At 39.4% G+C, this 12,624-nt stretch overlaps 1 protein-coding gene across 2 annotated transcripts; it reads right to left on the bottom strand.

Moving 5' to 3' along the window:
• Positions 1–266: 266 nt before the first annotated feature.
• Positions 267–11,934, bottom strand: LOC311279613 (uncharacterized protein). Of its 2 annotated transcripts, none has more exons than XM_084391236.1 (13): positions 11,697–11,934; positions 10,670–10,744; positions 10,362–10,451; positions 9,371–9,445; positions 9,065–9,154; positions 8,230–8,304; positions 6,723–6,812; positions 5,765–5,870; positions 5,593–5,663; positions 4,767–5,304; positions 3,148–3,294; positions 3,010–3,063; positions 267–636 (listed from the first exon to the last, which is right to left on the bottom strand). In XM_084391236.1, the coding sequence occupies exons 1-13, from the start codon at positions 11,787–11,789 to the stop codon at positions 383–385; spliced, it is 1,758 nt and encodes a 585-aa protein (XP_084247362.1). In that variant the 5' UTR covers positions 11,790–11,934; the 3' UTR covers positions 267–382. The 2 variants fall into 2 exon arrangements, with proteins under 2 accessions (XP_084247362.1, XP_084247363.1); XM_084391237.1 differs by lacking the exon at positions 11,697–11,934 and adding an exon at positions 10,847–10,940.
• Positions 11,935–12,624: the final 690 nt, after the last annotated feature.

A 12,624-nucleotide genomic window follows, 5' to 3' on the forward strand; every position in this document is an offset into this window, starting at 1 on the left:
CCAGCAGTGCTTCGTCTTCTAGTTAATTCTATGAGAATATAGTTCCCAGTATGTATACGGTTAGAAGATGGCTGTGTATCATGTGACCTTGTTATTCATACACACTGTGACTATACACATCACAAAATGTAAATAGGAGAATGTTGGCGTTATTGTCACTTATTGGGAGCAGTATGCTAGCTGGAGCCGTTTACCTCCAGTGTTTGTGCTAAGCTAGGCTAGCGGTGGGTGTGTCAGACAGAGTTACGGCATGCACAGAGATGAGAAGGGTGTGTGTGGACTTGTCTAACTCTGGGGGATACGGCGAATAAGCTAAAGTCCCAAAAGGTCGGCGTGTTCCTTTAACACAAACATAGAAACACCACCACAATTGTCAGTGTATTTAAATCTTTTCTTTTTCTGACTGCCTCTTTGCAGCTATTCCTCTATTTCGAACAAAGTCCCTTATATTTTGCACTGTTCTTTGTGCCAACACGGGGTCTTCCACCAGTTTGCAGTGACTGCATTCAGTTTTGGTGGCCAGTTTTCCCCTGCTTATATGACCTTTGAAGTGTCGCATTACTGCAGCGACCTCAGCCTTAGACCACACTTTCTTTGCCACTCTTCTGGATCCATGTTCCTCATCAGCATACTTCCCTGGAAGATAGGCAAACAAAAATGAATAGATCACTAAATGTGTTGTCCAGTTTAAGCCATCAAAACATGAGGTCAGTTAATGCCACAGTTGACAAGAAATTGCAGTTTACTTTTCTTAATTCACTTTGGGTATCAGTTGGTGTCTCACTCGATGTGATTTCACCAACTTTACTAGCCCACATTAGAGTGTGGACAATATGGAGTATTATTAGAATGTCTGCTGTTCATCTATTTATGTGGCCAAACCTTTTGCTATTTGAATTAATTGCAGTAAGTAATACTATAATTAGTAACATGTCTTAAGTAATTTTGGCATTATACTTCAACACACCGTATTTTAAATGAAACAAAGACTATGGGGTTTAAGGTCTGATTCTCAGTTTAAATCTGATTTCATAAGATTAACTAAATAGTGTTGGAACTTGGTCTGAAAGTTTAGTCTTGATATTGAAACTGTACGTAACAATCAGCTTAATACTACTTTTAACCTCTTAATCTTCCAGATTTTGTGGCATGTTGTGACTCAGTCATCAAGACCAATTCATTTTTAGTCTTTTAACCAACTTGCTAAAAAGAGAATTAATAGAACATACTCATGGGCAATCAAGAGAACATGTGAAGAGGAGGAGGTAACTTTACTTTTACCTCAAATTCAGTATACATTTCCTGATAATAAAGTAAGTGTATATGCTCCCTTGCAGACAAGATGTTTTGTACAAATGCAGTACAGTTAAATTTAGGGCTATTCATTTATATCTCTTTCTTTAAGATTACTCTTGCATTTTGATAGTTGAATACATCACAAAGACGTGCATAATAATGTTAAAGGGATACTTCACCGTTTTTTCATATTAAACTATGTTATTCCCTTAACTAAGACGAGTTGATGCATACCTCTCTCGTCTCAGTACGTGCACTTAATCGCTCTGGCGCGCGGCGACACTTATAGCACTTAGCTTAGCCCAGTTCATTCATTAGGGACCAAACAGAAATGAAGCTAGAAGCGACCAAACACCTCCACGTTTTCCCTATTTAAATACAGTTACACGAGTAGTTACATGACCAAGTATGGTGACAAAATAAAACATGGCACTTTTCTAAGCAGGTAAAAAGGATAACTATAATGTATGGCGGAATAGCACTTGGGACTCAAGAGCACTTCGACTTGGCGCAGTAAAAAGTCACGCTTGAAAAATCCTCTCCCTCTCACTTCTGTCATTAGAACCAACGTGACTTTTTACCAGAGGCGGACAGAGTACACAGCTTCATTACTTGAGTAAAAGTGCAGATACCCCTTGCTAAATTTTACTCAAGTACAAGTAAAAGTACTACAGTCAGATGTCTACTTAAGTAAAAGTACTGAAGTACTTGTTTTTAAAAGTACTTGAGTATCAAGAGTACAAGAGTACATTTTCTAAATATTGCATTACTACTGCCACAGTGCTTACATTGGTAAACACAGCAAACACTTGAAGCGAAAACTATCATTAACTTGTTCAGAAAATTGAAATAGTCTGGCGAGGTGGGGCCACGGGTTGGCACATTCCCGGGACGGACCTGCTGCGTCTTCATCCATTGTTTCATCCATGGTTTCGTCTCTTATCTAAATCTGACCATGGAGTTGACCTTTGGCGGAAAGCTGAAGGTGATTGCTGATAGGCTGTCCCAATCAGTGGCGCCTGCACAATCCAATCACGTTTGAGAGGGAAACAACAAATTGAGGGTTTCCGAGATTTTTCTTTTTCTTTTTTAGAAGTAACGGGTACTCACGGTTATGGATAGAAATGAAGCAGAGTAAAGAGTACAATATTTGCCTCTCAAATGTACTTGAGTAAAGTCATGAGTACTCCCCAAAAATGATACTCGAGTAAAGTACAGATCCCTCAAAATTGTACTTAAGTACTGTACTCAAGTAAATGTACTCCGTTACTGTCCGGCTCTGCTTTTTACACCTAGTCGAAGTGCTCCCAGTGCTATTCCGCCATACACTATAGTTATCCTTTTTACCCGCTTAGAAAAGCACCACGTTTTATTTTGTGTCACCATACTTGGTCGTGTAACTGTATTTAAATAGGGAAAACGTGGAGGTGTTTGGTCGCTTCTAGCTTCATTTCTGTTTGGTCCCTAATGAATGATCTGGGCTAAGCTAAGTGCTATCAAACTGTCGCCGTGCGCCAGAGCGATTGAGTGCACGCACTGAGATGAGAGAGGTATGCATCAACTCATCTTAGTTAAGGGAATAACAGTTTAATATGAAAAAATGGTGAAGTATCCCTTTAAGGGAGTTGGGCAAAATAAGAATTTCATTGTAGGGTATAAACCACTGTGTTTCTTCTGTGCATAGACAATAAACCTCTTGAATCTGAATCTTACCTTCAGAGGGAGGTACACTCTCACTTACTGTGGACGACACAAATGACACTGATCCTGTTGAAAACAATTTAACAAGTTACTTTTGTCACAGGAAAATATACATTTTATCAGCAGTGACTATGAATTGAGTTAACATACCAAAGTCTCCCATGTCATGGTCTTGCTCTGTGGTTGTAGAGTCAGAAACCATAGGCTCCACAGTTCCAAGCTCTGATGCGGTGAGATCTGTGTTGCTGTCATCAGATTCGCTCCCACTGTCTTCAGCATCACTTAACGCAATCTCATCTGGAAAATGGCATTAGTAAAACTCAGAGGTGTAAAGAGTACTTGAAAACCATACTTGAGTAAAAAGACAGATACCTTGCAGCATAAATTACTCTATTACAAGTTACCAATACGAGTAAAAGTGATTAACAATACTTTAGTATTTTACTTCTACTAAATCTAGGCTCAAAGATGCACTAGTCCTTGACACCTGAGACAGGCAGGTGAAAATAAGAAACAATTGATTTGTAAAATGAGAATTCATGTTTATTTTCTAAAATCTAAATAAAACTGAACACCTCAATAGTCTAATAAATCAGGGTCGACACAACAGCCTCTTAAAGGGATTGTTCACCCAAAAATGAAAATTCTGTCTTCATGTAGTCAACCTCAAGTTGTTCCAAACCTGTATTTCTTTGTTCTGCTGTACACATAGATAGATATTTTATATATTTTTAACCAAGCAGATCTTGCCAGCCATTGACTAGTACAGCAGAACAAAGACAAGTTTGGAACAACCTGAGGGTGAGTAAATTATGACAATTGTCATTTTTGGGTGAACTATCTATTTAAACGTCTACAAACTCTCAAGTCTCAGTTAAGCTCAAGTGCACAAAAAGGCCACACGTAAACCAATATCCTTCAAAAAGGCCTTGTCAATAATGTGGATAAAAAAAAATTATGTTAAGTCAAATTAAATAGTCAAAGTCTACTTGCACTGGATGTGCTGGTTTTGGACTCATCACTGGCTGCAGTCCTGACTTCATCTAAATCAAACGTCTGCGATTTAGCACCTACTAATGCACTCGCATTCATGTAAAGTAGACTTGTTGACAAGTTTGGGTGAGTAAGGGCAAAACGCACAAGATATAGTTCAGTCAATGCCACTTAGATGGAAATATCACTTCTTTATAGCAAAAACAAACTGCTGCAGAAAAAGTTAGGTGCCATGCAAAATGTAATTTGTAATTGCATAACTTTTTGGCTACTTTGTAGTTGTACTGTTACTAATTACATTTACTCAAATAGTTTACAGCTCTGGTAAAACTCTCATAAATAGCTGGACATAAAAATCTGTGGTTGAAATAGCCACATCAAATAAGGAAAAGATAGTACTTGGTTTTGTACTTGCCACTTTTTGCAAAGTAACTATTTTTACTTGAGTAGTTTTGAGCTATTATACCTGCGTTTATGTTTAATGTGGTCCATGAGCACATAAGATAAATGATTACACAATCTGATATTAGGTTAATATTTAAAGTAATTCGACTGCACCTACACAAACATAATTTTGAATTACTGTCCAGCCATACTGTAGACTTAAGTTTATATTTCTGAATAGTAGTCCTCGACTCATACTTGGACATGAAAGGTGTTTTTTTTTTCTTGGAAAGGGATGCTGACTACGCCAAGTCTAGATGATTATAAATTAACATTCAAAGGAAAAAACAAAAACTCAGATAATATCTACAAGGGCTAATTTCTGTACAAACCTTCAATTTCAATCTCATCCAGTGACTTCCCCTGCATGCTGGAAAGGTTTCCTTTCTCCATTGACAAAAGGAGTTTGGAAATCTTAGCCAGTTGTGTTGTGGGAACTGGTAATCTGTAGAAGTCGCGGTGAACACGGATGTCGTGACCCAGGAAACCTGCAACCTGATCAAGTTCATTGTGTTTTAAATTAAGGACTTGTGAGAGTGTGGCAACATGTTTCCTGAGTTGCGTTGACCTAAGGTACTCAGGGTGCTTTGCTCCACACTGGCTTGCATGAACATGCAAACAATCATGTCCTCTGTAGTGGCTCATTGAAGTTGGTCTTGCAAACAGGAAGACATTTATGGCACAAATGCCACATTCAGTTCTTCTACTGGCAAGTAGTGACAAAGCATATTCTGACTCCAAATCAGGTATGTATTCCTTGTCAGACATGTCCTCAGCATCATCAGATGATATTTGGTCCAATTCTGGATGTGGAATTTTGTCCTGATCTGACAGCAGTTCATCCTCAGAAGCCTTAGGAGACTGCTGCGCCTGAATTGGTGAGAAAGCAAATTATTTGACATGGTGATTGAATCTTATGGACCAGTAGTTCTCAATTCCAGTCCTCATGACCCACTGCTCTGCACATTTTGTATGTCCCCCTTATTTAACACACCTGAACCAGATCATCAGCTCGTTAGGAGAGACTCCATGAACTGAACTGAGTGTGTCAGATAAGAGAGACCTACAAAATGTGCAGAGCAGTGGGTCACGAGGACTGGAATTGAGAACCACTGTTATAGACAGTTCAAGTTCAACACTCACTTAGTAGATACTCACCTGTGCTGTGCTGTTAAAGTCATCTCTTTTAATTTGCTTGAGGCAGGATTTATGCCAGACCCCTGAACAAACTGGAACACATTTGAGTAAAATAATGTTAACACTGCAGGTCTATTTAAGTGGTTAGAGCACAACACATATATACTCTATACTAATTCACTAAATATCTAACCTGTGCATCGATAGCCAAGCCACTTGAAGGAAGATACGGGTCCCACACAACGAACACACTTGTCCAAGGAGGATACTGTTGCGCACACAAGGCGGTGTTTTTGACACTGTTGGCGAAAAATTTAATTGTAGTATTTATTTATGCCACATAGTTTGGACAAAGATATTTTATATTTAAGCCACATAGTTTGGACAGAAAGATATTTCATATTTACATGTCGATATCCAATCATTTTAAATCCAATACCAATGTGACATTTAATTTACCTCATACATATGATTACCCTTTTATTGCATTTTGTTATTTATAGCCTATCTTATTTATATGCAGCTTATTTAAAGCATATCCTATATGAAGATATACCTTCTTCATATTTTTAAATTGTAGATGGGGAATATGTAGTTAGCCTCAGTGCCAGGAGCTGACTTCTTGTAGCCCAGTATAACTAATAGGGTGCCTATCCATTACATGTAACCAAACATCTTAGAATTCACATTTAACCAACATACAGATCCAATGCAGGCAGTCCAAGTGTTCTTAAAAACCAAAGTGATGCCTCTGGGGACGGGACCCTCTAAACTGTATGGACCTCCCAAGTCATATTTGGGTGGGGTTCAGTGTTAGATACACATACACTCAGATATTATACTGACTGTCCTTCCATTCCATTGTCCACATAAAGCATGTTCTACTCAGGCGCCTGTCCACATAAAGCATGTTCTACTCAGGCGACTACACACACACACACACACACACACACACACACATACACTCAGATATTATACTGACTGTCCTTCCATTCCATTGTCCACATAAAGCATGTTCTACTCAGGCGACTGTCCACATAAAGCATGTTCTACTCAGGTGACTACACACACACACACACACATATATATTGAAATAGGTTGGCATATTTAACATTTTGCCACAAATAAGTTGTACATCAAATTTAATTTACCTCTCCAACCTTGGTGAGTGGGCCGAGCTCTGGACTAGTCTGATTCGGGTGGCTGACGGCTGTATGGGTGCACTTGCTCTCAGTGGTCAGCTGTAGAAGATCAAACAGAGACAAAGGACAATAAAGAGAAAGTCCAGGGAGCGTGACACTAGAGAGGACATTTGACATCTGAATAAAAAAAGAAACCATTCTAGTGTTGACAGAAAGACACAGGAAAACCTTGCTTTAAAACTCACTAGCCGCGTTTCCACTGTCGGGCCAGGGCCGGGCCAGGGCTTTAAACGGGCCGTGCCGGGCTAATAGCCTCGGGCCAATAGCACCGGGCATGCGTTTCCACTGTCGGGCCAGAAGCTCCACAGCGCTTCACTAAAACACGCCCGTAACACGCCTCTCTGGGACAACGTCACACTAACCCATCATTTCACCAACAAATGGAAGTTTTATCAGAAAACTAATCAGAAATCACTGGAAACAGCGTTGAAAACAAACACGATAAAAGCGGCCGTTTGCTAGCTTTTTTTTTGTTTGTTTGTTTAGCAGCTACTTGAATATTTAAAACCCAAGCATCGATGTTTTACCACAGGTTTACAATAAAAAGTGATACATTGATCATAATGAATTAATTTATGTGAAAATTGCACATTAGTCACTCAGAAATAAATTACCGTTAGGTCTATTTCACAAAAGAAAGAGGACATGCACACTTACTTTTTCAGTCGCGTCTGTTTCTTTATCTGGTAACTTAGTTACAGGACATAATCCATCACATTTAGAAAAAATTATAATTTCTACAAATATATGCCATACGACCTGAGGAGCTTTAGCACTCTCTCGACTCCCATACAGATATTTTCAGTCAGAGAAACAGAGGAAGCTCCCGAAAAAAAAAGTTACTTTATTTTTTGATAGTCCGGTTTAAAGAGACGAGACGTAGGCTACTGACAGATCAAATAAAAACATGACTGTGATAGCCTTTAAGATTGGTCTGATTTCTTCAAGCATTCGCTATGTTTTTTTTTTACTATGTGTATCTTCAAGCGTTTACTATGTTTACTATGGTAACGGCTAGCGTGCATAGTCTTTTGCATCACAAACAGAAGGCATTCAAACATGAACGCGATTTAAATTATTTTTTTTTTAAGTCTTAAATGCTGACAGAATTCATCCGGCGCTGCCGTCTCCCAACGGTAAACTCCTCCTCTGTTGGTAACCACTCCTCTAGCCCGAGCTGGCCCGCTTTGGCCCAAGGTATTCGACGGGCCAGAAATCCTGGCCGTTGGCCCCGAGTAAGCCCCGATCAAGCCCCGGAAGTGACAGTGGAAACGCGACTGGCCCTGGCACGCACTAGCACGGCCCGGCCCTGGCCCGACAGTGGAAACGCGACTGGCCCTGGCACGCACTAGCACGGCCCTGGCCCGACAGTGGAAACGCGGCTACTGACAACTTCTTTGATATTAACAATCAAGTGCAAGACATTAATAAAAATCTATCTTTTGTGAGGACATACCTCTTCAGTATCATCAGTTGTGGAAGGGGGATTTGTGGTACAACACATCTTTGGAGACATTTCATCATCAAGGCCCTGTATAAAGGAAAAAACAAACAAAAAATATTGTAGACCGTGGACTATGAAAACTACACTGATGAACACATTTGTGTTCACCGCGACTTCTACAGATTACCAGTTCCCACAACACAACTGGCTAAGATTTCCAAACTCCTTTTGTCAATGGAGAAAGGAAACCTTTCCAGCATGCAGGGGAAGTCACTGGATGAGATTGAAATTGAAGGTTTGTACAGAAATTAGCCCTTGTAGATATTATCTGAGTTTTTGTTTTTTCCTTTGAATGTTTGAATGCAGCTTATTTAAAGCATATCCTATATGAAGATATACCTTCTTCATATTTTTTAATTGTAGATGGAGAATTTGTGGTTAGCCTCAGTGCCAGGAGCTGACTTCATGTAGCCCAGTATAACTAATAGGGTGCCTATCCATTACATGTAACCAAACAACTTAGCATTCACATTAAACCAACATACAGATCCAAAGCAGGCAGTCTTAAAAACCAAAGTGACGCCTCTGGGGACGGGACCCTCTAAACTGTATGGACCTCCCAAGTCATGTTTGGGTGGGGTTCAGTGTTAGATACACATACACTCAGATATTATACTGACTGAAGCTTGAAAAAGCATGTTTAGACAATGTCCTTCCATTCCATTGTCCACATAAAGCATGTTCTACTCAGGTGACTACACACACACACACACACACATATATATTGAAATAGGTTGGCAGATTTAACATTTTGCCACAAATAAGTTGTACATGAGATTTAATTTACCTCTCCAACCTTGGTGAGTGGGCCGAGCTCTGGACTAGTCTGATTCGGGTGGCTGACGGCTGTATGGGTGCACTTGCTCTCAGTGGTCAGCTGTAGAAGATCAAACAGAGACAAAGGACAATAAAGAGAAAGTCCTGGGAGCGTGACACTAGAGAGGACATTTGACATCTGAATAAAAAAAGAAACCATTCTAGTGTTGACAGAAAGACACAGGAAAACCTTGCTTTAAAACTCACTGACAACTTCTTTGATGTTAACAATCAAGTGCAAGACATTAATAAAAATCTATCTTTTGTGAGGACATACCTCTTCAGTATCATCAGTTGTGGATGGGGGATTTGTGGTACAACACATCTTTGGAGACATTTCATCATCAAGGCCCTGTAAAAAGGAATAAACAACAAAAAAAGATCAATTATAATAAATATCTTGAAGACAAGATGTTCCCTGTGTAGCATTCAGTGAAAAGATATCATGGCTGTATTTCAGTGAGTGTTTTGTGGAAAACATGTAGTCTCTGAAACGGTTCTTTAGTCGCTGAACAGGCCACATGACTACAGTCTGTAGACTATGAAAACTACACTGATGAATACAGCATTTGATTACTTTGTTGTTTATCTATTGTCAGCCAACTCCGTAGAATGATTGCACTTCTAGAATAATTGACTAAGCTTTTACATGGAGTGAGGTGCTAGTCCTTTTATAGTTCTTAGATTTGCTATGATTCTTTTAAATGACATCTTGTCATGAATTTTCGTCAGTGCTGTTGAATGGGTGCCTTTCCATTACATGTAATTAAACAACTTAACATTCACATTAAACCAACATACAGATCCAATGCAGGCAGTCCAAGTGTTCTTAAAAACCAAAGTGATGCCTCTGGGGACGGGACCCTCTAAACTGTATGGACCTCCCAAGTCATGTTTGGGTGGGGTTCAGTGTTAGATACACATACACTCAGATATTATACTGACTGAAGCTTGAAAAAGCATGTTTAGACAATGTCCTTCCATTCCATTGTCCACATAAAGCATGTTCTACTCAGGCGCCTGTCCACATAAAGCATGTTCTACTCAGGTGACTACACACACACACACACACACACATACACTCAGATATTATACTGACTGTCCTTCCATTCCATTGTCCACATAAAGCATGTTCTACTCAGGCGACTGTCCACATAAAGCATGTTCTACTCAGGTGACTACACACACACACACACACATATATATTGAAATAGGTTGGCATATTTAACATTTTGCCACAAATAAGTTGTACATCAAATTTAATTTACCTCTCCAACCTTGGTGAGTGGGCCGAGCTCTGGACTAGTCTGATTCGGGTGGCTGACGGCTGTATGGGTGCACTTGCTCTCAGTGGTCAGCTGTAGAAGATCAAACAGAGACAAAGGACAATAAAGAGAAAGTCCAGGGAGCGTGACACTAGAGAGGACATTTGACATCTGAATAAAAAAAAATAAACCATTCTAGTGTTGACAGAAAGACACAGGAAAACCTTGCTTTAAAACTCACTGACAACTTTTCTGATATTAACAATCAAGTGCAAGATATTAATAAAAATCTATCTTTTGTGAGGACATACCTCTTCAGTATCATCAGTTGTGGAAGGGGGATTTGTGGTACAACACATCTTTGGAGACATTTCATCATCAAGGCCCTGTATAAAAAATATATATATATATATATTGTAGACCGTGGATTATGAAAACTACACTCTGATGAACACAGCATTTGATGACTTCATTGTTTTTGTTCTTACATTCTGTAATGGTCAGTATCATCTATGGTGTGCTGGTTAGGTGGTGCTAACAAAAGCTATAAAAATCATGTTCCACCTGAAAGCTTGATGGAAAATGTACAGTATTTTGGTATGTGAAATGTTCTATGGTTAAAGCATTTCTTATATGAGAACTAACAATTTCACAAAGTTAGTTAAATAAAGTCAAGAAGATAAAAACCCTGTTTTTTTTTTTTTTTTTTTTTTTTTTAAATAACACTCTACACACAGCACATGATACCTGTCAGGTCTGTTGCCCCTCATGTTTTGTATATTGATCATTGTGGTTGGTTACTATGGTACCAATTAATTTATCTTACAGGTTTAGTACACTAACAGAACATCATAAACACATTACATTTATTTAATGGCCTGAAAGTACTCATATTAATGATATCACAGCCTTCCTGTGTCACTGCAACTTCATATTTAAACACAATAATGTTGGGCTACTAAGAAAATATTTAATTCTATAAAACAAACACAATGTCTGTAGTAAAAGTTAAGGCTTTAACTAGCTTCGCCCTGCTCATTAAGCCATGCGGTAGCCACAGCTCAACTTAACCTAGCTAGCTTTCATTTTAAAAACAAAACTACCAAATTTGACCTGCTCGCAATGTTACTTCTGTCCTCATCTCTACCTGCTGTCCTCCACCTCTATAGCCCGAGGCTTAATGAGCAGGACATGTTGATAGCCACTCAAGCTAGCTCAGCTAATATTGTGGTAAATATATAGCATTTTACAGTAATTGTAAGTTACAAGTTACAATTTCTTGCAAATAGGAAACACTTCATGCAAAAATGCAACTATATGTATAAATATAATTATTACCTGTATGTATTTAATCCAGTAAACCCAACGACGTCGAGCTGACACTTCCGAGGTGTGGTCCATTAGGTATTTAATTAGCGACAGCTGGGCCATGTGCTGTGGGCGGAGCTTCCCGTCGACTTCTGTTTGTTACCGCCCACGTGCGCAAACCAGCCAATCACAAGACGGCCCGCCAAAATGCACCGTGTGTATCAGAAATGTGTATGAAACTGCAATATATAACCCAGCTGTGGGGTCGCTGTTCTATACACTGGCATACACTCAAAATCAGGTCAAGTGGTAAATAAGGACTTTCAAAGAAAAAGAGAATTTATGTTGTTCAGACACTAACAAATGCAGTTACACTCTTTGATTTATGAGGACCTTGGCATAGTCCCCGTATTACCCTTAGGTCCGGGGAGCCCAGGTGAAATGTCCGGCGTGTTGTCCGTGTAAACCACATATCCCAACACACACACACACACACACACACACACACACACACACACACACTCTGGCAGGGTCACGAGGAGGGGGTCTCCCACAGACTATTTGAATACAGAAATGTTTAATTGAGAGCAACAGGGAACACAGGTTACGAGGCCAGGATATACAGATATATAAATAAAAAAATCTCTCTCTCATTTTTCTCTACAATTTCTCTCATGTACATCAGTTCAAACTACTTATGTCTTGGTCCATTGTCCCCTCAATTTATACCAGCCCTTGACCGTCTTTAGGGCTGTCTGAAATGTGCTTTCTCTCACAGCTTGTTTGGCTTGTGTTTAATAGTGTCATAAAGCTGCATCAGAATACAAAATGAAACACCCTTGGGTGTTTTAGTAACATGAATAAGTGCACATCTGTGTGCAGTGTGGAGTGTAGGGACCTGCGAGGATCTCTTGTGCTCCAAGTTTGACGTTCACAGAAGTGAGAGTGATAATATACT

Source organism: Rutilus rutilus, assembly GCF_951802725.1.
Source record: "Rutilus rutilus genome assembly, chromosome: 20".
NCBI lineage: Eukaryota > Metazoa > Chordata > Actinopteri > Cypriniformes > Leuciscidae > Rutilus > Rutilus rutilus.

What these genes read in the sequence shown, in the direction of transcription:
- LOC311279613 (XM_084391236.1), bottom strand. Translation starts at nt 11,789, where the DNA reads ATGGCCCAGCTGTCGCTAATTAAATACCTAATGGACCACACCTCGGAA. An exon ending in CACTCACCAAGGTTGGAGAG is followed by an intron (nt 5,871 to 6,722) that starts GTAAATTAAATT and finishes TTTCGCCAACAG; the next exon opens with TGTCAAAAACACCGCCTTGT. An exon ending in GCTTGGCTATCGATGCACAG is followed by an intron (nt 5,664 to 5,764) that starts GTTAGATATTTA and finishes AATGTGTTCCAG; the next exon opens with TTTGTTCAGGGGTCTGGCAT.